Raw genomic sequence first — 25,672 nt, 5'->3', positions numbered from 1 at the left:
GTTCCAGTAATTGTACATAAGAAAACATACTGTGCATGCAGCTCATACATGTGGAAACCTCTGCACAGTACAACTGGTTCCTATCGACTCAAAGAATATGTGACTTGTATAGTAGACATGTTGGTGGCATGTATAGGTTTCCATAATGCTACATGAACCTGTTAGGTTACAGAGCCAGTATGTTATAGCATGTTAAAAATGTGTTTAGTGGTAACATGTTGTAGCATTAGTGCCATGTTCAAATATCCAATATGATACATTTGCAGTTTTGCTTGGATTATTTACTGAAAAACCTTCATTAACGCTCAAAATATTAAAGAAATGCACATACAACATGAAAAATAAGAGGGAGAAAGATGCAAAACAGAAAGTCCAAAGTCTGAAACTAAACATACCTGACATCATTCACAGGCACTTGAACTGCGGTTTACACTTTTTGAGTGCATTCAATACATACACACATACATCTACATAATAAGTGCTACAAAATCACATCTCACATAGTAGAAAATACTCCAAATGTGTAATATTATTCATAATAAAAATAACTAATAGGAAAATATAGAGACAAAAACAATTTACAAAAGAAAAAATACAATGTGGGCAAAATTAAACCCTATTTTTGAAAGTATGCATATTTCTATTTCTATTTGGGTTTTACATTCTTATTATATGCCTCACGTCACAAGCTGCCTCTGCACCGGAGCGACAGGATAAGAGTCGGACCCTGTTGAGGGTGGATGAGTGCACTAATACGGAGGGCTGACTGGCCCGGGGGGGGAGGGGGGACAGAGACACGGAGCAGGTTTTTCTTTTCCTTTGAATCAACACTGTGGTCACTCATACTGTAGCGCCTTCTGCTTCAGTGTCGCTGCCACAGCATGGGTCAGGATGAATCATCGCGCCTCTTGCAATACAAGACTGAATCATCGACTGTTATTTTGTGAATAATGTGTGTGTGACCCAGAGACTGTGCGCAAAGTGCAGCAAGGTTTCATATATATATATAAATATATATATGTGGATTCATAGCACTCGAGCAATACAGTATGAGTCACATTTAATGAGCATTGAAACATAAAAGTTGAATTGTCTTGAGATGTTTGTGATGGTATGACCGTTCCATGCAGCATTGCAGAGTACGATGACTCATCTATCTGTGTTCCTCTCTGTCTCTCTCACATTTCTTATCTATTTAGCACTAAACTCTACAACTAAACTAAACTCATTTCTCCGTCACATTATTCTATACCTGAATCATGTTGGAAAAATGCTTTGCTACGAATCAACCCGTATCGTTCAACATGCCTGCGATGCTACCACTACACATTCTCTCTCTGGAGGTTAACATCACTTCGTTATATCCGTACCTGCCTACATACATCATTAATCTACAGACTTGTCAATAGAGAACCTATAAGGATTTGTTGAATGCAACAAGAGGGACCTTGACAAACAGGAATGAAGTCAGCAGTGCAGTCAACAGTTTAGTTCTCTAATATGATATACGTTGACTGCATTTACAGTTACTTTGAGGCGTGGCGGAAACATAAACGTGGTCCTGTGAGATTAAAAATAAGTGCCACCCAGCCTAAGAAGTGAGCCCTGACTAAGTGCTTTGCTATCACCATGGCAATAGAGTAAATGTCAGAGGCCTTGGACACAGATAAGGGCTCTGTAATGTCACGTCGGCGCTTCAAAGAGGGGTCGTCTCCCTCCCTGCCGTCCGCAGTGTTCATCCCGACGAGAGGGGGCTGAGCGGAGGGGAGCGGAGGGTAAATGAAGCTGAAACCCTGAGGTAATAACTACCTGCCTGTCACGACGCCTCTCTAATGGGCGCCGTGCTGACGTTGACGTTTGCGCCCCCAACGCTGTATATCAGGCTCTGTCACGCGGACTGTGCGGTGTGTGAGGATGCGGAGGCGGTGGCATGGAGGGAGGGGTTGTTCTCTGTTTGTGTGTGTGTGTGTGTTTGGGGGAGAGCGAAAAGCAATGAGCGCCTCTGAGGAATGTCCCATTTTCCTCTCCTGTAACTGTAAAGGATAACAGATCGGATTTCTGCTGCACTATTTTCGTCCTAACTTAATTTGCGTGTCCGGTTAATGACTACCCCCCCCCCCCTTATGCTGCATCTCTGATGACGTCACAGCTCCTTTCTTGGATATCGGACGGCGTCCCTTCCCCTCATAAGCGTGTAATAGTCTTCACAATCAGTCAGCGGCGTTTCTCTGCCGCTGCACATCTCGGCTTCGTAGCGCCCTGCTGAATCAGCGCCGTAACTCAAACCGCGAGATGAAACTAATGCACCGCAAACAAGAGAGAAACATTCGGCCGCGTAACATTTGGAAGCATGAAATTACAGAAACACAATACTCGGGGCGATTTCAAGGGGGTTTATGTCAGAGAAGGGACAGGCAAAGACCGAGGAGGATAGAGCCGCTCTCCGACCTTGCCTCTGAAACATGAGTCACTTGCATCCGTCAGTACGGTCTAAAAAAAGAAAAAAATTATGAAACAATGACGCAGACATTTACAAGACGCCGCGGCATGAAATGCATCTGTGGTAAATGATAAGAGGACCACGAAAACTTCACAAGACGATGGGAGTGACTCACAGCTCCCCTGTTGTGTTTTATATCACCGATCACAACGGGGGTCTAATAAGAGTGAATCTTGCGGAGAGAGACAGAGGACTATCTGAGAGTGGGATGCCGCAGGGAGGAAGATGTGACGGAGAGAGAAAAAGCTGCCCGAGTCCTTTGATACACAGGGAAATGCGAGGAGAGGAAAGAGGATAATAGAGCTCTCTGCCTATTTACCTTTCAGGCACATACGTTTCATGGCTAGTGATCGTGGAATTAGAGGGAGGATGGAAAGCTTAGAAACGGGGGCAAGTGATACAACGTTGGCAGTAAGTGAGTCCTTCATTATGTCATGTTTTAATACAAGATACAGGGATGAGTATTCAGTTAATATGGGATTGACTGGCCTGTCTGCAGTGCTGTATCCGCAGACAGTTAGTGGTTGGTATTGCCGTAGTGGTTTGTGTCCAGGCACAGAGAGATAGAGTTGGACTCTATGTAAGGTGAATAGTCCGACTGTGTCCCCAGTTGGACTGGTGCTGGGTGAGTTGGACACAATCAGGTTAAGTCTTTGCTCCAGGGACCACTTTAGGTATGAATGTGCGACGCTGTGGCTTCCCAGTCCGTTTTTGCGTCCTTGCATGGCCCCACTTTCCATTTTGGTCCAACGTCCTCCATACCTTTTCACCCCCACCCCCTGCAACAACTCCTCTCGCCTTCGTCTTCAGCTCCTCTTTCTCTTGCTCCTCCTTCTCCTCCTCCTCCTCGTCTTCTTCAAACTTCATGGGGAGGTGAGTCGGGCTGGCGGCCACCATCCACCCTCACCACTGGAGAGAGAGAAAGTGAGAGAGGAAAATGTCAGGCTCTGCCACGGAGAGGATGCAGATCATTTGTGGTGATATTTAAAGCGGCGGCAGTTCATGCGGGGAAGAGACAGAATCTCTCTTTCACACAATTCTGTGTTTTCTCAAACTATCCTCTACTGTTTAGTAAATGTCCCATCTGGTTGCTAAGTTTGCCGTGACCGCACCTGCTCATGATGATCTCAGTCATGGATTGTAAGGAGTTAAGGGATTATTTCTTGATTCACTGTAGGTCCCTCTAAACTCAAAAACTATTATCATGGCACTCTTCCCTGCAGGGGGCCCTGTAGTGTCACTCACTGATCCAAACCTGTTAAACGGGAGTCATTAGCAGGGTAAGGATGGGGGACAAATGCCCTCTTTTCCCACAAACCTCTTAACCCGTTGTCAATTGAGGGATGCCATGGAAATGCCTCAGGAATGCAAAGGCATCTCTGAGAGTCTGCTGCTTGTTCTCTTGTCTTTATCAATGCATCTCTGTGCCAGCAGAAGTATAGGAGAAGGGGGCCTCTGATTTAAAGCTTTACAAGAGGGGGATTCTTTTGTCCACTCCACATAATGCCAGTGTGCAAGAGGTGCATCTACCTCAGAGGCATTGCGTTTAGTGGTTTTCAGCATGATCTCCCTCTGGCTCGACTACCAATGATGCCGGAGATGTTTTATCTTTACACTTCTCGGCTCTCTGTATTTGCAGATGATCATCACGTGGCGTCATCGTGTGAGGTACAACAAGTTCAGTGTAAAATGGCATTTGGTGTTTAGAAAGGGGTGAATCAGGTGAGGAGAGCGGAGTCGCAATCACACCTACTCCACACAGGACGAGAAAGGAAACCTTTCTCTCCCTGCATTCATCCTGGCAGGTTCTATGCGCTCCGGTACCAGAAATTATTCGGCTCATTTCCTTAACGTGCCAGGCTCAGAATTTAACAATCTACCCCCAAACGTGCACATGTGCTCACTCCCTCACTCCCTCACTCACTCGCTCGCTCACTCGCTCCATTCACACTGACTCTCCCTGCTGCTCTCTCGCTTCCTTCCTGTTTAGACAGGCACTCTACAGGCATCATCGGTGACACAGTGCAGAGAGACACTGACACAGGCCAGTGCACATCCTCCTGTAACACACACACACTTGCACACACTCCATCTCGCACCTGTGCTTTTACCTCAGCGTGACCTTTTTTTTTTACTAGCATTCCGCCTCTTTTTAGAAGCGGCGTGATAATAACAGCCACATGGCCACAAGGCTATCTCTCCTGTTTTATAGCGTCTCTTCCATATGGTCCAACCTCTCGCCAAGAATCTATACAAGCCGTCCTTCACTGGACCACTGGACTGTTTAATCAGGTCTACCCTGAAATGTAAACTCCCAATCAATGTAAGCCATTGTTACTGACTAATCAGCACATTCAGCCTTTCATTCAGGGTGCAGAGATTTCAAGATTGGACTCTGCATCACGGCGAAGCTTTGGAAACGGCTGATTTAAATTGTGACTGCAGTCGAGATGGCCTCATTGTAATCATAATTCCTCTGGAGCATATTTCGCCCCAACATTTGGTCTGACATTTGTTTTGTTCCGCTAATTACATTGATACTTTCCCGATTGCTTTCCTGGAGAATACTTCATTATTATACTCATTGGAATATTTCCCCATTACACTTCCACGATCAGGGTCTATGTCTCAATTCCCTCTGCTGCGAATTAACAGAGGAAACCAACAGCGAAGTGAAACGTTATCATCTACGCTCCGCGGTTGAAAGCATGACGGTGATGGGAACGTTTCCACTTCCGACAAACAACATGTGAGGATGACGGCGGATCGTGAATCATCTCCCCGCTGTAACGAAAAACTAAATGAACAATATCCTACATGACTCAGCAACATTATTACTATAAACTGCAGCAGAATAATGTTATGAACCAAATGTAATGAGACTTAATAGCGGGCTGTTCATGTTGGTTGATTGTAGTGCGGTCATAATGACTGTCCTCCATCAGGCCTTTCATTGCGCACATCATTTCCCGGTGGCATTCAGATGGAGACCCAGTGGCTGATTTCAGGCTTTATCTCAATGAATAACAATCTGTGTTGCTTATTCTGGACCGCTAGTGCCCACTCGCCAGACCCCCCCCTCCCCTCCCCAAAACAACCTCCCCACTCCTCCCTCACCTTCATCTACAATGCCTTTCTTTTGGACAGACACCAAGGACTCCATTTTGTATAGACTGGCCGGGATGGACGATGTGAGTGAGTGCTTGAGGACTATTTTGAGGGGGGGGGGGTTTACTACAGAGACAAAGCAGATAAATGGTCCTTTCTCCTCATCCTCACTCCCACAGGAGTGAGTCATGCAGGGAATACCCTCCCCATGTAGCCTATCAGTCAAAACTCAGGTCGTTTTAAAAGCTTATTGGACTTTTGGCTTTGACGAGAGGTGTTACCCCTATTTTTCATTAAAATATGGCTCATGTGAAAGCAGGAAAGCCCCCCACAATTATCATGGATTTATGTGCACATTCACACCCCTGTTGCGTATTTTAAGAGCCTCTATTCGCTGTGGTCGAAGGAACGGCCCCCAGCACAAGAGCGTTAGCTGTGTTTTTAATGGCTTCCGCTGTAGCAGACAGCGCTAATGCCAATTAGCACGCACTAAACACTGAAGCTGGATCACATTTTGAAAGGCAGTGGGATCGGGGCCTGGATCTCATCTCATAACACCTGCTAATGAGCGAATCAGACATGACGGGGTTAACAGGGCTGTCTTCCCCTCAATGCAGGAAATTCCTTCTTTTCTTCAACATGCAGTGGGATTTTGTGTTTTAAGGAGCTTCTGCAAAAAAAGCCCCTAACAAAACAATATAAGTGGGCTTTTCCCCCTACGCTCATTAGAATGTAATGGGGATCCTCTGAAGGCGTCATCAGAGGGGGACCAAGGGAGAATGTATCAGCTGTTTGGTTTGTTAACACATCAGAAATATGTAAGAAAAACAGACGCGTGGGAAGTGAGACGGCAAGAGAGACATGAATGAATGAATGAATGGCATAGGCCAATCCGTGTTCAGCTTTCAATGCCTCTGAAGAGTGTGTGTGTGTGGAAGGAGTTCGACTGAGAGAGTAAAGAGGCAACACTGCCTTCATCTCTTTAGTGTAAGTGGCATTTTCAGTGAGGGAAGGTAGACGTCTTTCTGTTTCTGTATAGCTGCTCCCTGCTGCTGTTGAAAGGTTATCGCTGCTCTGTGTCCGCTATGCGCCCGCTCTGTGCCGAGCTGCCAGAGGCGCAACGATATTAATAATATGGTTATTGTAGCTGTTATCTTTATTGTCACTATTCCGTCCTTCCTTCACTATAATATCTTATCTATGTTTAAGTATTTTGTTTCCCTTTTATTTTTGTTAATTGTGTGTCTGTAAGCGTGAAGTCCTGCGTCCCTACGTTACGTGTATATGACATGTTATTAAATTAAGTTAAATTGATGAAATATCATATATAGATAGATATAAGACATTTGACTCTGTTTGTAAAGCAGGTGTTGTTAAGAGGGACCGACTGTTACTGTAGGACTGAGGCGGTTCAGTGGCTTTGATATGTATATACAGGAAAACACAGTTGGTCTCTTTTCACACATGTTAGAGGTGAATTACATGTATAAATATCCAAAGTACACGAGGTTGACAAGGCACATAAATCATTAACAACCCAAACACTAGTAATCTCTCTCTCTCTCGCTCTCTCTCTCTGAAGCATTCCAAGTTAAACAAGATCTGTTGAGTTCTCTTCAATACTGTCCGCCTGTCTGTTCGTCTGTCTGTCTGTCTGTCTCTCAGGTCTACGTGGCACATCTAAACTACAAACCTACACCCTAAAATACTTAGGAGTCCCCAGAAGCAAATATAGATCAGACATATGAAGTTACCCTCCTTACATATGAGCTGCTGATACTGTATCAAAGCTGCCTGTCAGCACTGAATCCATCTGCCACGCTGATGGTATACTTCAACATTTGTGATGAATCACCTCTGAAATGACATCATTTAACCAAACTAACAACAAATCCAAGCTAGATCTTTCAAATGTTAAGTAAACAAGTCGCACTTATAGCACTGCGATGCTTCACAACGAAACGCTGCATATTCCTGAGGAGCGATGCATCATGTATGTAAGACTTGGCATCGTGTATCTGCTCTTGGCAGCCATAGGCGTTAATGTTGCTTATAGGTGATATATATGTCTGATCTCAATCCCAGAAATGTGCCTTTGCTATGTGGCTTCGACTGCTGCGAGGGAAATGCTTTCACAATGCTGGGAACTAACCGCTACACACATTCTTTCAAAAGCTCACTGAAAGATCTTGATGCAATCATTATGATTCCCTGGCAGCTGGGATACAACCATGTGAAGGAGGCAAGCTTTCAGACTAGTGACGATGCAATCTGTCTAAAGTCGATGCTTTAGGTTAGAACCATTGACTGAGCCTAACATGGCCCACTACTGCTGTAGCTATGTTGGTGTGTTTCCTGACACCTGTGCCACACCCATAGTGGGGTTTCAGCAGCATCACCCAAGTGTATCCAGCACCAACCCTGTCATGCTTTGGCTCCTTCAAGGTGACATCAGAGCATAGTCTGCTGAGGCTCACATGGCAGATGTAGTTTTGCCAGAAAGATTCATTTGGAAGGTTGTCAAAGGTGAAATTGTGTTCCCAGCTGGTATCTAGAGTCATTCTTAGCATTCTAGCTTCACATCCGTTTCCTGATTTTGTAAGCCTGGTCACAAGGAGCAAAGTTTCACATCGACAGTGTAGGAATGCAGCTCTCTAACCTTCAGCTGTCCAAATGTTCTTTATATCAACAGTGTGGAGCAGGCAGGGGCTTTGTGGCATTAACCCAGACACCTAGGTCTCTATCATTTAAAGTCAGGCTCATAAATTTGACTCTATATGCAGGAGCTTCATTTAATTTCATCATCAGCAAAGAAGTGAATGGACACGTCTCTTTGCTGACTTTGGAATAATAGCAAAGTAGATATTAAATGCTTGGCTATTGAAACACACTGAATTAACAATCTGCCTTGCTTTTGGAGCCAAAGATCATGATCACAAAGAACTGAAGCAGTTTAAAGGTTTCCTTACCTATCTGCTCCTGTTTGTGTGACTGTGCCGGTTGAGCCTGGATCTCCGCCTGGGCCTGCTGCTGCTGCTGCTGCTTCTGCTGTTGTTGCTGTTGTTCCTGCAGACTCTGGCTGTCCACCGAGATGCCACTGTCGCTGTGAAGCTTCTCTCCCTCTGGCGTCACTGTCTGGTTGTTTGTAGCTGCGCGGTTATTAGCTGCCTGCTTGTTCTGCTTACAGCTATTCCACCTGTGGAGATGGAGATAAAGGTGTGTTGTGATATGCTAGACGATGTGTTGGATGGTTCCTCTATGAGTTTCAGATGCCTGGATTTCTCAGCAGTTTAGGTCAGAATTAGAAATATAGGATCAATAATATCCGCGTAGCAAATAATTGTTGTAGGCTACTGTCGACTAGTTTGCTGTATGGCAATGATCCTCAGGCAAACAAGCTTGTAAATCCTAAAATCAATCGTATATTCATGGCGTAATGTGCTGTAGTGCTATTGGGTAAATTCTTTTGGGTCCCTGTGGCATACTTTACTTTGCAACATCGATGCGAATCAGTGGTTCAAATATTCATGAAGTATTGAGTGGGGCAGTTCACTCAACAACTCTAAAGTGTTTGCTTGTAATATTTTATGTATCAAAAATATCCTCATGATCTGCTGTCTGTTAATACACGAGAGTAAGTACAAGAGGAGCATGAGTCCAGATGTGAGCTGTTGCGTGACTAAGCTGATAAATCTGGCACTCATATTTCCCCTGGTCGGCACTTTTCAAACAATCAATGGGCCCTAATGAGCTTGTTTACTTGCATCAAATGTGTTTGGGCTCAGCCGTGTGTCTGTCTGGCTGAGTACATGCATGTGTGGGTTTGTGTCCTTGCTAATGTGTTGCGCTCGCGACCTCTGTCGTGCATTATGCTCCAGGTGTTGACCTTTTATGTGAAGGACCCTAGTGTGCTAGAAATGGGTCGAAAGCTCCCTTTGATTATGGCACCCAGAAGTGTTCACCCTCTCTTATCTGCTGCGATCTGTCCTAGCCAGAGGCAACATCTGCCACTCTCACACCAGCCATCTCCTCTTCCCCATCTCTGTCCTAGATAATCTTTTCTCCTGGCAACATCTGATTTGCCGCTGCCAGTTGGGCTAATGTCTAAACCACAGTGCAGTGTTGTGCGTCTGTCTTTCCTCCGAGTGTTTCGTCTAACCTCTTAAAAACAATGTAGGCCACCAGTCCCACGACCACAGCAGCCAGGATGGAGCAGTAGATGGGGATGAGGTTTTCGTTAAAACCGTGGCCAAGGAAGCGGGGGGAGCCGGCACTGGACGTGGTCGACTCTCTCCCAGGCACAGGGCTGTTGAAGTCGTCGGGTAGGAAAAAGTCTGTAAAGGCGGGTAGAGATGGATCCAGGTCTGAGGGGGGAGAGGTGTATGTAGGGAGGAGTGGATCTGTTTTGGGAGGGAAGCATAGGAGAGACAGGAGACAAGACGTATTAGTACTTAAAAAAAAGAATTGAGACTCTGCAGGACCCAATAATGAAGAGACAGTGACATATAGACTGTAGAGAATATCTCCATTTTTGCTGAGAGCTTGTTTTGCAGAATTTAGTTACTGAGTCCCCAACCAGATGTCAGATAAACTGCACACATGTGAGAGCTGTTTCTAATAGACAGATAGGTTCTGGCTAAGATGCTATTTGCAGAAAGAGAAGGAATGTTCCCTCATCAAGGGGGGGCAAATATCTGTCACCCAGCAGCCCACCCCACCACAGGCCTGCACCCTGCACGCCAGGTCTCTCTCCCCTGGTCCCCGTCTATGGGATCTCTGCACATTGCATGACATTAAGACCACATGGGCCCGTGTAGAATATAGTTGGAGGCTTTATGGAGGTCACTGCATTGAGCCTTTGCTGAGGGCAGAGAGACAGGAAAGCTCCGTGCTACTGGATGGGGTCTGGTTTCTATCAGGGCTAAGCCTGTAAAGAAGAGTCATTTTCATACATTGTCCCATTTCCTCTCGCTTTGTGATTTCCATTAATGAGTCTGTACGTTTCCATTTAGCAGCCACACCATGTCCACTCTGACAGTCACGGATTATGTTGGCAACACAGTTTATCCAGGAACTCTGGTGGATCTGCACCGGCTTACAGTGTAGTCTGTCACATTATCCTGCTGTCTTCCAGTAACATTGTAGTGATTGTGTCAGACTGTAGAGAGGCTCACTGAGTTTGCAGATTATTCCTTCCCGGTGGAAACTGCAAGCTGGGAAGCTCTGTCCAGCCAAACTAAAAAACTTGTCTGAGCTCAGCAGCGCTCTGGAAATAAAGAATACGCAGCCTGGTTCCCATCTGAGACTGTGATTCCCAGCAGAACCTCGGGCACCCTCAGGCTGCTCCTCATTAGCTTTGTACTGGCTCACACAGATTTAACCCCGTGGAAACTCCTGGGGGTTCCAACCAAGGCCAAAGCTGCCACCAGTGGACTGGGATGTTCTCTCCCAGGAACAACAGGGGCTGTCCTACATGGGCTTTGTCCTGTTCAGTAGCACACACGGACACTGCTGAGATTACTGGTTTCTCATGACTGCCATGTGTTGTACCTTTCATGTTCAATTCATTCATTCAGTCCATATAACTCCTAATATAAAGTGAAAATGCACACACACCTCTGGCACAGCTCCCTTCTGCAGCCTTTACTTTATCTATCTATCTATCTTCAGCTATCTTTATGCATTATCAGTTGTCACTAAGTTATAAATACTTTCCCTAAATCGCTTCTATATGAAATTTTGACAGCTGAATTGGATTTGGAATTTCAGATTGCACTGCAAATGTTGGTGTGTGTGCTCTGGTGATCCTTCACTGCCAATGGACATTCTCCCAAAAACTTTGTGAATTCCTTTGAATGAGGAATTCTGGGCAGAAAAGCAAACGGATTAATTGAATGTTGTGATCCCTGATGTGGTTGGAAAACAGTCACTGGACCATCAAAACAACAATCTGTCTACACATATATTCACTTTTCACTGACATGGCAGATAGTCAAGTTTCTCCACATTGATTTGTTGCATAATTTACACATGGTTGCTCCTCTGTAGTCCGATGGGAGCAGGCTCTGTGGACGTATTTGAATAAGTTCTGTTGATCATTCAAAGTCCAGCACTGGCCTGTCCGTCTCTGCGGTGATGACAGGGCATTCCTGCGTCCCGTGGGAGGGATTGGTTTACAGAAATGTAGAAAATATCATTCACGGACAGACAAATCCAGCACATGTGCATGCCATACTTAGAAACACAGCAATAATGCTGAAACTATTTAAAGCTGTGTTATTGATTTGGTGCTGTCTAAAGGAGGGAACGTCCGCAGGAGTGCAACACGGGTGTCTGCATTACATGCAATTCTTGACCTTTCTTGGGAAGTGGTCAGGTTTCCTCAACTCCACCATACATCATCCAGCTAATGCACGTCTGGCTAATAGTATTAGCAATGCAACATGAGCTGCCAAATAGAATAAATCGTGAATGGAAGGTGTGAAAGTGTGTGAGAGTGTGCAGATGGTTTGACCTTTGTCAAAGAAGATAGTTGTTCCAACTGCAAATACCTGATCCTCGTATGCTTTGCTTACCACAGTGGGGCTTCACAATCTCTCCTGTGAATGCTTTTGTTGGTGCACTGAATTTCCCCTCCATGCATTCATCAGCTGCACCTCAGGAGTCACTGTGCACTGCCTTCCTCATTCAAGACAAGACGGCAGCTCCCCTGGGAGTCTGCTGTACGTCGTTGACTCAACACAGACAGCGGCTACAGCTAAAGTACAGTATAGTACAGCTCTATTATCAGGCTTGCTCTTCCTCTCTCTCTCTCTCTCTCTCTCTCTCTTCCTCCCTCTCTTCCTCCCTCCCTCCCTCCCTCCCTCCCTCCCTCTCTCTCTCCTCCTCCGGGCTGATGTAGAAAACACAGCTGGCTGTCGACCAAGGGATAAATCTGAGGCTCCAGAGGCTGCATACCTCAGCTGGAACACGGTGGAACTTAAAGGAAGCGGTGGTGCTTTTAACCATTTTATTTTGGCTTGGGTGGATTTAAAACACTCATGAAATCAAATAAAACTAGCCCAGCTTTTTATGAGCATTGTGCTATGTGTGTGTGTAGGGAGATATGTTTATTAGCGGGGTGTGGGCCAGGAACAAAAAAAAAAAAGCTTTAATTTTTATGAGCCATTGAGGTCTTTATGATGAAGTTAACCCCGGGGTCCTGTGTGGAGGTTGACGTCTTGGCTGTTGCCAGTTCTGGGTGGAGATGAGCCACTATCAGGCGCGGCACATGTACAATGACCTCTTTATCTGCCACCACACACTCTTCCTCTCTGTCTCAATACTTCTTCTATCTCCATCTCCCTCTGTGTCTCTCGCTCGATGCGCACACATGGCGCGCGCGCGCACACACGTACGGCAAATTATTCAAGTGAGTGCTTTGCCTTCTGTAGAGGGAGGGTTAATAGGGAGAGCGGAGGGGAGGGAAGACAGAGAGCCAGAGTGTTAGGAGAGAGTGGAGTCGGGGTGCACAGAGGGGCAGATGAACAGAGGAGCTGCTGTAGAGTGCTCTGATTAGGAGGAGTAATTATACTGCAGCGGTGAAGGCGCTGAATGCACACTGGCCACCTTCCACCGCTCTGCTAGCCCAGCTGCTCAAGGGTAACTGTGGGAAGAGAGAGATAGTGAAAGACGGGAGGAAGGGAGGTGGGCGAGTGACGAGGGGGAGCTGAGCAGCACTTTTGGGAGTGAAAAAAAGAAGAAAAACCCGATATGGACAGAGACCTTCAATTAGTGAGGTTGGAGGTGTTTTCAGTCTCACATCAAACAGATCGGTGTCAGACTTTAAGGAGAAAATGTAAAAGTGGAACGTGCCAGGCGGGAGAGGAGTGCGGGGCGAGTCTGCGATCGGCCCAATTGATTTTTTCGGATGCTCATAAAATGTGTTTGTGTGTCTAAACGGAGCGAGAGCCAAGTTTGGTTTGTGTGTAAGCGTTCTCATAGAGGTCACTCAGCGAAACCTGAGCAGAAGCAGAAGAAATCCCAGGACTCATATCGACCCTTTAGCATAGAATACCAGCACAGCACATATGCTGCAGAGCTCTGGGTCTGTCTGCATCTCCCTCTCTCTCTTTTCTCTCTTCTTTCTCCCTCTCTCCTTCTTTCTGTCTCTGTCATTGTATCACGTAATTGACACTTGGTGACAGCTGGATATGAACTGGGGGATATGGGGAGTTGAACATGCCTCCTACATCTCCTCCTCACCATGTGCCACAGAGGGAGAGAGGAAGGATTATCGGCGGGAGAGAAATTAAACAGTATTTCCCTTCCCTTAAAAATAAGAGGACAGAGGCTGGATGAGAATTCCAGCGATCCCATTTCCTGTTTGCTGGCCGTCCGCTGGTTATCACAGACCACCATGAGAGGCCTGGAAACATCATCACAGTCGCAAGCGGGCGTATAGCCATGACGCACAGACACCACACGACAGGCCTCTCCTTTCAAACAGACAAGGTCACTCAGTGCCACGCCGTCCCCACAAGCCACTGTCACCGCCCGGGCCATCGCTCAGGACAAGGCACGGGCAAAGGAGACGAGGCAGGTCAAAGGTGAGAGCGGCTTCTTGTGTGGGCGATAATGGGGCAGCACAGGGCTGGATTGTGCCCTACTGTACATCTGATATTCCTAGAATAGCTATGGCGGCTGTCGAGCCATGTGTAAGAGGGCATATGGTGCCGTTTGATTTGATCGCTGACAGTCCTGTCATGTTACAACCCCGGGGTCTTTTACATTGGACATGGCTATTTGCTGCTCAGTACAGCATAAGTCTTAACTCTTTGGGGGAGGTCGGGACAACATAGGGAGAGAGTTTTCATGAAGTCGTCTCGTTTTCCCAGCAACTGCCAACAATAAAGAATCAAACTTGGTGGTATTTGGGTGTTTGCCATTGCGTTTCAGCACAGTATGTGTGTGAAACAATGTTGTGAGAAAAGAAACCTCTCCAGTGAAAAAGCTGAAACCACATCCCTTAAACACGTTTTAAGGGAACCTTCAAGAAATAAAAAAAGAGAAAACAAACAAGTGTTTATATTTGCATCTATACGTGAACACATACGTTTGGAGAACTGCCTTTTATTGGCCCAACTTCCTCTGCTTTTTTTTCTGGTTTTAGCGTCCCCCAGATCATTCCTCTGCTGCCACTCAGTGCCATTACCACACATTAAAAGAGGAATTTACACCCTCCATCTGGTGTTACTACAAATGAGACGCTACAACAGGCTGCTGTCAGGTTTTTCAGTGCATTGCCTGATCCAAATAGCCACTATTCTGCCGAGTCTCCCGTCCATGAAATCTCAACTGAGGAACATTACAGCAAAAGCCCAATTCAAATTTTCTTTGGATTGGTCCATTTGAAATGATTATGCACACAGGAAATCAATAATAGGCCCTTCATTAGTGAATATGGACTTTTGTTGAAGCACAGGAATTTAACTGTCCTTACAACCAAAGTGGCCTCTTTGGCACATCAAAGCATCCATTATGGTAGGAAGACACAATTTCTAAGGATTAAAAATGACCACAAACTCCTTTGATACTGTGGTCACTGTCCATCCATGGGAATTGTGAATTTCTGGATGATTTGTGCAGAAGTTCTTTAATGTTGTTGTTAATATTGTGGACAGGAATGCTGCCTAAGTTAAACTGTGTGATGGTAAGATGTCGGACCCTATCTGCAGCCTTAACTGATGACCTTATGAATACAGAAACAACTGGAGCGAAGTGAGAGCGACGCCACCTAAGACAGTCGACCTCCCAAGATTTTACCCTTGAGAACCCCCCAATAAGGCAGATTTCACGCCCCGTCCGGCCCGAGTGAATTTACAGCTTCCCTTACGCTGACGTACAAAGGCCTCGACTCTTCCCCTCCAGTTCAAATGGCTTCTTTCTGCTTTGAGAGTAGATTATTCAGTGTGTCTCTCTGTTGACACTGCAGCCCTCTTTGACCTTGAATACTGAGACTTCAGCTTCCTGCGTTTTGAAAAATCTGACCCCGGCTGATCTTTGACCTTGTCTGCTCCGACAGACACATGTGGAAGTCACCCCTGTTGACTTGTTCAACTCACATGGGAAAGACAATATTGTGATAGAGAACTACATGTCTCTAATACAGCAGCAAAGTTACTGGAGGCCCGTGTTCTGTAGTGTGTGGTCTGGTACTCGTCGTGTTGTCTGCTAAGTGTTGGGGGGACTTACTGTGACAGATCGAGTCGCTGATTGGCGTGCACTCTGCCAACTGTAGCTCGCTGACCTCATCACAGATGGAGCAAGGCAGGCAGGGGTCAAGAGAACTCTCCCGATCAGAGTAGGTGTCTTCCACACACTCCTCACACACTGTGTCGTGATTGTGTGCGCAGTGGAAGAACACCCCCTGGCCCGCCGGGCACACCGTGCAGGGCTTGCAGGTGGCGGACATCTGGTGAAAGAAGAAGCCGTAGTTGCAGACGCAGACGGCATCGTTGGAGTCGGTGCAGGGCGTCTCCATCCGCATCAAGCCGGTGCACTGAGTGCAGGGACTGCATTCCTCTGTGAGGCTGTAGTTCTCTGAGAAGGTCTCACCTGCGGGAAGGAGAAGGTGAGGGGAGAGAGGGAGGTGAAAGAAATGCAACATTAGGACAAAGGAGAGTGGAAGATGGAAGAATGAGCGGATAAACAGGGAGATAAACAGAGAGTCTAATGACATTAATCATGTTTACTGCACATTCGTTAGAAGGGAGGACACATTGATCCACCGGGCGCTAAATGATTTGTGCTCTGGGACAAGAAAGGTGCTCTTGTTGGAGATGGAATCAAAAGCCGGCTGTGCTCATTACGATATCGATCCCGATGTTTCTGAGCCGAGCTGAGTGAACTGCTTTCATCTCAGTCATACACAGACTGCTGTGCCCCCCCCCCCCCCCCCCCCCCCCCCGCTTATTGGAGCAAAATGTTTTAAAGAATTAATTGGTTGCTGTAACACATAATTTGAATTGCCACATCATTATCATAATGAATATTCTGATAATTATAAACTAGATTGAATACAAAGTGTCTCCAAATCAGCCCTGTCACTCTCATGCAACTCATTTACAAACACAAAGCAACTCCTTCATTCCAGCTTGGTTTTGTAATTTGTGGAGGTGCCATGGTTGTGTGTGTATTGCGTTCATCTATACCTCCTTCATCATCGTACAACTGCTCTGATGTCGCAGAGGTCTATGGTCAATTTCTTTCATGTTAGAATCAAACATTTGTTAAAGCTCCTCTGTGTGTGTAAGTGGTTCATGTCCCGTTTCTAAATGTGTAGTTTAATAATGGCAGCACAACTTCACTGCATTATCCAAGAAAGAAAGAATTTTTGAGGATTGTGTGGGGGAGAAAAAGAGCAAAATCACAGTTCTGGAGACGAGCATTGAGCAGAAGCTCTGCTGACTAATTGCCTGCTGGTTTTCAATTACTTCAAACACTTCACGTTTGCTCTCCAGGAACGTTTGAAGGGGGAGCAATTGCGAAAGTGTACTGCTAAGAAAAGACGACGACGACCTCAAGTTTGCTTATTCTTACACCCAGAGTACCTTAGGGCCCAAAGTAATCTATTAATATTGTATGTTTCTATAGAATTATGTTCAGATATAATTGGATACCTGCTGAATTATGCATAGGGAGAGAGTATATGTCCGACAAGTGTGTTCTGGACGACTGGATGAGATGGGAGAGGAGGAGTGGAGGGAGGTTACGGCTCAAAAAGTCTCAAATCCACAGAACGATACAGCCCACATGCTTCAACCAAGACACGCAAGAACCTATGATCTGCTGCAGTGACTGCCTCTGCCTCTGTCTTGTGTGTGAGATGGATCGGCGTGTTTTGCAGTGTTGGTAGTTGTGTGGAGCAGCAACATATTGTCGGTGTGAAAAGCCCCGCAGCAATGTCCCAGCACTCGGTTCGCCTTGTAAGCGGCTCTGGCAAGTAAACACTGGCACAGACTGAAGCCCTAAACACCTTGTAAACAGCGTCGCAGCTAAGAAAGCTGGCGATAAAGGCTGTCACATTATGCAAACAGATGGAGTTAATGATATCGAGACAGGTAGGCGATGTCGATAGGGAGAAATCAACAAGCTCCGAGTGAGTAGAAGCTTGGATTTGCTCAAACGGGGAGCTGGAGAATGTTTGAGCTGATGTAAGGAGATACGTTCTGCCAGGGTGGTCTGATACACAAAGCCCCCACCCGGGTCTAAAAATGGGCCAAACATGATTTAGTGATCAAAGTGTTGAGAAACTGCTGATGTACGACTCAAAGGAAAAAGGAAACGGGGGGCAGTAGTGGATGCGTCTGAGCTGGCTTCCCTTCCTTGATTCATACGTCATCTGATTTGTCAGTTTGTTTCCGTCTGTCGTCGCTTCTCGTGTTACCGAAGCGGCCGCGGAGGATTGGAGGAGCAAAGTGACACTGACTGAACGAGCTGAACCCCTGGATAAACACCAGAGCTCGGAGGCACAGAGCTATTTGACTTTGGTGCGCTTGAAGCCTTTGTTTTCTTTGCAGTCGGGGCTCAACAGGCAAAGCTTTTGCTCGTTCATTTCAATTATCCCACAGCGTCCAGGCTTCCTCGCTAATTTTAACTTCCACGCACGAACCCCTTTGCAGTCCTTGTGTATAAACACGTCTAAATGCGACCATATGCACCAAGTGTTCAACAGGCACAGGAAACAGTGTGCGTGGGTGGGGGGGGAGTACGCGTGTGTGCGTCCAATCTGTGGGACAATGCAATGGACACTGAGTAAGCTCAAACTAGAAAGACCATTAGGAATCACTCTTACATACACTAGGTGGCAAGTATGGTCTTTAATAAAACATGATCTCCTTCTTATGGTCCCCTATTGGGCAATGTTCAGTGCAGCTCAGGGATCATCGCCTTCGTGTTCGGAAGTAAGGTGACCATCGGCGCAGGGGAAACCCGGTCTGTCTAGCAGGGGAACGGTGCACTTAAAATCTGCCACTTCAGCCTGAGCAGCACCCCCGACCCCATTAGCTTCATCAATAATGTAGCTCCTTTCGGATCGCCCTCCAAACTGCCCGACGGCTTCACCATCAGCACTTTAGGTGTAAGCTTTTAGGGAGGACGACCGTTTCCTCGATAGCGTGTCAGCGCCGGTGCAGCGCGGCTTCGTTTCAGAACGGAGACGTTAGAGCCACTGACCCTCCGCCGCTGCTTTCAACAGATGAGTTATGGACATTTGGAGACGTGCGTGACAGCTTTATTTGTCTTTTAAACTTGAAAGATTTCCGCGCGTAATTATCGCCCGCCTTGGCCGCTCTACATTCATTCCCTTCAGATGTGAAACAGCTGTTTTAGGATATTAGCAAAGCTGTGATGATGAAGGGGCTTAAGAAGGCAAGATGTCATTGAACAATTAACGTAGCGTTTAGTTTTTAGCTGGATGGGGTCAGCAGTTATAGAGAGCAGCTTCTTCTGCCTCGGCCTCAGAGGACCAGAGCAGGGAAACCGTTTCCCCCTTCCTCACCTCCCCCCCATCCCCCGCTCCCTTCCCCCCGTGATCCTAAGTTGGACACAATCCTTGATGCTCAGTTTGAGTCCTCAACAAACGAGGCTGCGATTCCACTTTCCTTCCCCCTTAAATCCCTCTCAATCCCAGTTGGCCCGGGCACTTTGTAAACTCCACATTGACTCGTGAGTTTCTGCCTTCTCTCTTTCTCCCTCTTTCTTCTTCTTCTTCTTCTTGGTCTCTGCAGCCGCTCAGATCCTCCGGTTGCATGATTGCAGGTTTATGTTCTGTTACGGCTCACTAAATGAAGCGGCTCTGTTGTGTTGTTTCCCATGACAGCATAAAAAAAAAGAGCAGAAGAGGGCTGATTAATATTTCAGTGCTGCTGACTCTGGCAATCGTCCTGACCTGGGATGGTTGAAGCAGTGGAGGAGGGGAGCGTTAAACTGACAGGAAGTGGGGAATTAAGAGGACGGGGGGGGGGGAGTAGTCGTGGTAAATAAAGATTCACCCATATTTACTACGAAACAGGAAGTGGATCTGCTAAATGTATTTACGTATGAATTATTCATTCCCGCACTTCAGACACTGACCTATTTACAGTTATAGCTGCTGCTTGTTTGTCACGTGAGCCGAGCGTTTCCAGCCTGTAACTCAGACGTAAACGCCTCGCAGCCTGATTCCATGATAAATGTATTCACACCTGAAATCAGCTGGAAACCTCTGGGGTGTTTCAGCTTCATAGTTGAGTGTGTATCAGCGGTGAATGCAGCTCCCGTGTTGCAGGGCCAGATAAGACTCTTCAGTGTTTAGACGCACAATAGACTTTTCAACACGGTTTAATTAGCTGGATCCAATGAGTAAAGAGGCATTGATGTAACAGTATGCATGATGAATGAGCAGATATTGTCCTTTGGTGCCTGTCGCTCTAATACCGGTTTATCCGCTAATACAGACGATGAGTCATAGCAACTGTTAGGAGGAGGAGAGGGGGGGGAGGATGGGTGCTGCTGGGTATAGAGGGTGTAGAATACAGAACAGAGGGGAAACAACAAGCAGCGGTGTGATTTGTTGGCATGAATGAGTGTCGGTGCTGGAATGAGGGGCTGCAGGGGTTTGATGGAGAGGAGGAAGAAATGCTCATAGAACATGCCAGCTTCAGAAAGTAAAGCAATTGTTCACCATCAACGCGGCGCCGCAGGAATACGGAAAAAGGAATATGACGCGCGAAAAGAACTCCTCGCCACGTCACAGCGACGCCAGAGCGGAGGCGCGCGAGCAAACACGCACGCGTCTCTGCCTCACAGCCTCCAGTCAGACCGCCGAGACTCAATCAACCCGCCGCCTACTACAGTCTATCATGCATGGTGTTTATTCATGATGAGGATTAATTACCTTTCTCTCCTCTGCACGTCCCTCTCTGTCTACCTGCAGTGACTGGATTGTTTACGGCACTGGTTTTACCGCACCGGAAGCTTGTTTGTGTTTTCAGTTTGGCTCGCTCCTCATTCTTTTTTTAAGTGGCGGCAACCTTTGCTCACGTTGACTTTCCTTAGCCTCTGATAGCGATAGATGTTCAGAATTGGCACACAGCCCCTCTGCACTTTACTCGCTATGAGCTCCTGGAGGCAAGAGCGATCCCTTCAAAGAGGGTGAAATCAGGCAGCCTTCGCTTTCTTAATAACACGAGACGGAGATTAACATCTGTTCTGTGCAAAAGTTCAGAAGTTCAAAGATAATTACAGTTTCTCGTTTGCCAGTCTGCAGGCGTTCCAGTTGGTATCGATGAGGAGCTGTGGGAATGTTTGATACAAGATTTTACGGTGTCAAAAAACTACCAGTCAGCATTTGTGGTTACCAGGCGCTTTACATGCCAGTGTTTACAAATCTTGTCCAAATGTATTAATCTGATCCCCTGACATTCACCAGAGAGGATCTAAAGTCCCACACCACCTGAAAAGTAGCATGACTGGGCTGAGTGAATGAAAATGGAAAGCGGCGTCACGTTTCACACCTCGGGCTGAGCTGCAGACGCCAACCAGCAGGTGGGATACATGTGCGTGTGTGTGTGGCTGTAGTGAACGCTGCTCTTCTAGTAGCCATAGCCATTGATGTTTACATAAGCCAGCATCTTAAAGGGCACACAGAGCTGCGTGGAGGTAAAGCTGAAGCCTCCCTCCCACCCGAGTGGAGCAGAACATAGAGGATTTGTTTGTAGAAGCAGCTCTTCCTCCACCGTCATGTGGCGGAGTTGGCTCGTCTCCCAGGCGGCGGCCCGGAGAACGAGTGTTAATGGTTCACAGCCTGAGCAGAGCTATAAGTGAACACATTTGGACCCACTTACAAGCATCAAAAACAAGAATTCCTGCCTCCTCGTTCTTTGGGACACTTGTTAAAAGCAAAGCAGACACTTTAGTCTAATGAGTAAATTAGACAATAACTGTTAGTTTATGTTTTGTCATTTTTTGTTTGGCGCTCGGTGCTGAAAAATGCTACAAATGAATAACAGCACACGGGTCAGATGATGTGTGTGTAACGAGGGTTAATGCAAATGACATAGAGTGAATGTGTGGTGAGGATGAGGAGGGGGCGGGGCATGTACCTATGCTACTTCCTGTATATGCAGATCCCAGATGTAAATCCACTTTTGAAATCTATTCCACACATGTAAACAAGAACAAAGCAGGAATGTTCCTCCTTCTCCTTCCACAGGTGCGGCCTCATGCAGGACACTATCTGTGTGGCTCATGTCCTCCCAGACTGGGATGGAACCCACCACTTCTTACTTACTTGGCTAATTGTTTCGTCCTCTGAGGTGTCCTGATCTCTAAATCCTTTTCCAGTCATATCTGTTCTGATTACGCCTTGTTTCTTCTCGAAATCCCGCTTGCGACATCATGCGATCGGTGTTTCTCACATGCTTAACTTGCACACCCTGAAATGTTCTGACCCCCCCCCCCCCCCCCCCAGGGTCTGAAGAACATTTCCGGACTTAGGTGCATGTGGGAAAGGGGCTTAATGGACACATATTTGGAAGTGGAGTGTTCAGCATTTTGGTGTCTGTGTGTGTGTGAGTCACTTTGGGCTCAAGTATCCCAGCATTCATTGGAGGAGGAGCAGAATTCTTCCCTCAAAGTTTTCCTCCCAGGCTGTATTGTTGTTGACACATACAAATCAGACGCATATTTGAAGGAAAAGCTCCACTTACTGTCCAGGCACTGTGTGCAGAGCGTCTGAGTGGCCCCACACTCCGTCACCACTCCTTCACCAGGTGGACACTCATTGCAGCATTCTCCATCATCTGTGTACTGGCCTGAGTCGCAGTGAAGAGGCACCGCCTGCTCCGTTTTGGACGCCAACACAAACCCCACCTGGCACAACGGGAACCGTGAGAGAATGCATTAAGCGTGTGACATCCAATCAAACGTGCACATACGTACAAACACACACAAGAGCCGTGGCAACTTAAACAAGTAAAATAGCTGAAAATGACTGCCAGGTGAGCGGCAACCTGTTCATTTAGAACCAACCGCTATCAGGGAATCGCCATGAATCATGTTGTCTCCATTTATAACGGACAAACTGAGACCAAAGCGGCGGTTTAACTGCCTTAGGTCCCCTGGAGACACGTCAGGTCTAATGGTAAACTCCTGACACACTCGGGCCAAAGCAGGAACCCTAACATCATGTGTGCACGACACTGTACACACACCCTCTGTAATTACCGTGTGAAGGCGAGAGTAGCCGCGAAAATCACCCCCTGCTTCTGATCAGCTCTGACTCTCTCTCTCTCTCTCTCTCTCTCTCTCTCTCTCTCTCTCTCTCTCTCTCTCTCTCTCTCTCTCTCGCCCACTCGCGCCCGCTCTCTCCCTCTCCTAATTTGCATAATCACTGCTATACATTCATCGTGCAGCCTTACGTTTGTCTTACTTCCTCAAAACAGTTGCATTTGCATCTATAATTTGGACAGACGGTCTTGCATGGACACTCTCTCTCTCTCTCTCTCTCCCTCCATCTCTCTCTCTCTCTGTTTGATATAAATGCCACGCAGCTTCACTGGCGCAACATCTGAGCCTTGTTGTTGTCCATGTGTGTACACAAGCATTGTCAAGTGAAAGGAAGTCCCATCCCAGACATTTAAAGAACAATGAAAATCCTTCAGCCAAAGCTCTTTCATGTCCTGTGGCTGGCATTATGTAATAAGCAAGGCTCATTTCCACTTAATGCGAATTTGCTGAGACATCATTTCAATCTCTACCTCCTCGTCCTCCTTTCTGCCATCCCTGCTTCCATTCAGAAACAGATGTACTAAGCAGCCGGCAGCAGAGTTCTCCCCCCTCCCCTTCCCCTTCTCCCTCTCTCTCTCTCCTCTGATATGCTCTGAATATCTCTCCTTCTCTCTCTTGAGTTCCTCCCCCTTTTCCCTTGATGCAAACTTTCACTCCCTCTCTGTGCATTTCCTCCCCTCCTCTTCGTCTCTCCGGGCAGCCGCACGGCACTCGCGGCTCGTCTCTCAGCGGCGACACCTCTCCTACAAGCCGCTCTCCCCTCCTGCTAGGATTGCACCCCATTGCACCACAAACCCACACTTCAGTACCTGTCCTCGCTCCATTGAATTTATGCAAACATCTGCCCCTCAGCTTCCGCTCTCATTTGGTTACAGGGTGAGAGTCGGCCTCTGTGGAAATGAACTTCGGTTGCTGCCCTGAACCCCCCAAAAGGAGACTCTCCTGTATCTGTAGCGGGGGTGGGATTCATGTCACCAGCTGAAGGGTCGACTCCCTTCCCTGTCATATCTAAGTCCCTCCAATGGCAGGTATAGCAGGACATTCTCCTTCCATCGGCACGGCGCACATACGATGACCCAGCTGTGATCTGCTTGGTTTGTACTTCGCCCCAATTTCATGCTCAATTTGAGAGTTTATTTCTAAATTTAATTCCGCTAAAGTGCACCCGGCCATCACCACCCTTTCAACCAGCTGTCATAACAGAGTGTCCCCTCGCATCTCAGGGCCGTTCACATGACGGCCGAGCCCCGCAGCCCCATTAGACCAGCTGCCGTGCGGACAGATCTGGACGGCCGGTGGCGGATGCTCCCCTCTGCTCCGGGGCTGACGCGAGATCTATCATCCACTATCCTCAACTCCTCCATCATTATCACAATCCTCATGTTCAATATCAGCAGCAACTTGATGAGCAATTATATCGATTCTACACTCGATGCTGGATGAGGTTCATTTTCTATCATCAACATCACGTCTCCTTGTTTGATGCCCCTTATTTTGATGCTAAAGCAAGATAAGTAGGTAGCTTATTTGAGCATATAAACTCTGCCCAGGCACCTGCCACCAGGCTGCTGCTGCTCCTGCCTGCATGTCTGGATGCAGCAGAAATCTCAATTTTCCTGAAACTTATCCGAAGCAGTGCTGTCCAACTTTTTCCTCGCTGATGTAAACCAATAGGGAAGTGTGTGTGTGTGTGTGTGTGTGTGTGTGTGTGTGTGTGTGTGTGTGTGTGTGTGTGTGTGTGTGTGTGTGTGTGTGTGTGTGTGTGTGTGTGTGTGTGTGTGTGTGTGTGTGTGTGGGAGCATAATATAATTTATAGGCATAATATCACAGGCATAGGTTTTTGGCTGAATGCATCGGTTTGCAGAAACTCCTTCCGAAAAAATCTCCCTCACAGGGAAACTATAGGAGATTGCACAGCGCCAACATAGAATGCACATTAAATCCTGTACATATCATATAACTTATTGAATTATCACAGGTTAGATAAAACATAGCATGAATTAGTCAGATTGAGACAAATGCACTACTAAAGTGCTGCAAACCATCATAAATCACTGCAGGGATATTAAAGGGAAACGCCGTGAAGTAAAGTAAGAGCTCTATAAAGGAAGTATAGTGAGCTTAACAGACACAAAGTCTCAATGGAACAACGCAGACAGAGAGACACAGATATCTTTGATGCATAAGCTGCATAAAGTCCCCATAACATCACTTGTAATAGTCCCTGTTGCAGTATCATAACATGCACTCTGGCTCTTATGGGGCAATGACAGATCTGTGATGTTGCCAAAGGCATATTGGACAACTTACCAAAGCGCACAGGAGCAGCAGCAGCGGTAATGTAGACATCCTGCGTCGCCTGCTGGAGCCGCACAAACAGGTTCTGTGTGAGCCACAGAGCAGCTCTATAGCTCTATGTAGAGGAGGCGAGCTGCTCCACACTACTGCTCATTTTCATCCCAGCGGCGCGGATTTTATCAATGAGTCCGCTGCGCTGCGTCTCCCATCACGCGTGTCCGCCACCTCTGGAGCGGGAGAGGGAGTGGGATGCGACGGTCGGAGCCCCCCCACCAACACCAACACCCACACCTCCTCTTCCCTCCTCAGCAACACACACACACACACTCACTCACACTCACACCCACACGCACACGCACGCACCGTCCTGTCCGGAGCGCTGCTCGGTTATATTATAGTGCACTGCGGAGGAGGTGAGAGGAGAGAGAGAAGAGAGGAAGAAGAGGCTCTACGTCC

General features: G+C 47.0%; 1 protein-coding gene across 1 annotated transcript; it reads right to left on the bottom strand.

Annotated features, from left to right (window-relative positions):
- ngfra (nerve growth factor receptor a (TNFR superfamily, member 16)) lies at positions 1-25,672 on the bottom strand. Its single transcript, XM_076142666.1, has 6 exons — positions 25,229-25,672; positions 22,339-22,501; positions 15,842-16,204; positions 9,768-10,008; positions 8,578-8,804; positions 1-3,409 (listed from the first exon to the last, which is right to left on the bottom strand). The coding sequence occupies exons 1-6, from the start codon at positions 25,265-25,267 to the stop codon at positions 3,357-3,359; spliced, it is 1,086 nt and encodes a 361-aa protein (XP_075998781.1). The 5' UTR covers positions 25,268-25,672; the 3' UTR covers positions 1-3,356.

This window comes from Genypterus blacodes, unplaced genomic scaffold (assembly GCF_046128005.1).
Source record: "Genypterus blacodes isolate CSIRO-AG114 ecotype Tasmania unplaced genomic scaffold, CSIRO-AGI_Gbla_v1 ptg000022l_1, whole genome shotgun sequence".
Taxonomy (NCBI): Eukaryota; Metazoa; Chordata; class Actinopteri; order Ophidiiformes; family Ophidiidae; genus Genypterus; species Genypterus blacodes.
This window is presented reverse-complemented; position numbering and strand designations above follow the sequence as displayed.

Bases quoted from the DNA above. Each gene is read 5' to 3' on its own strand.
- ngfra (XM_076142666.1), bottom strand. From the start codon at position 25,267: ATGTCTACATTACCGCTGCTGCTGCTCCTGTGCGCTTTG. The intron at 22,502-25,228 runs GTAAGTTGTCCA...CCGTTGTGCCAG, and splicing joins TGCTGCTCCTGTGCGCTTTG to GTGGGGTTTGTGTTGGCGTC. The intron at 16,205-22,338 runs GTAAGTGGAGCT...TCCTTCCCGCAG, and splicing joins CTGCACACAGTGCCTGGACA to GTGAGACCTTCTCAGAGAAC.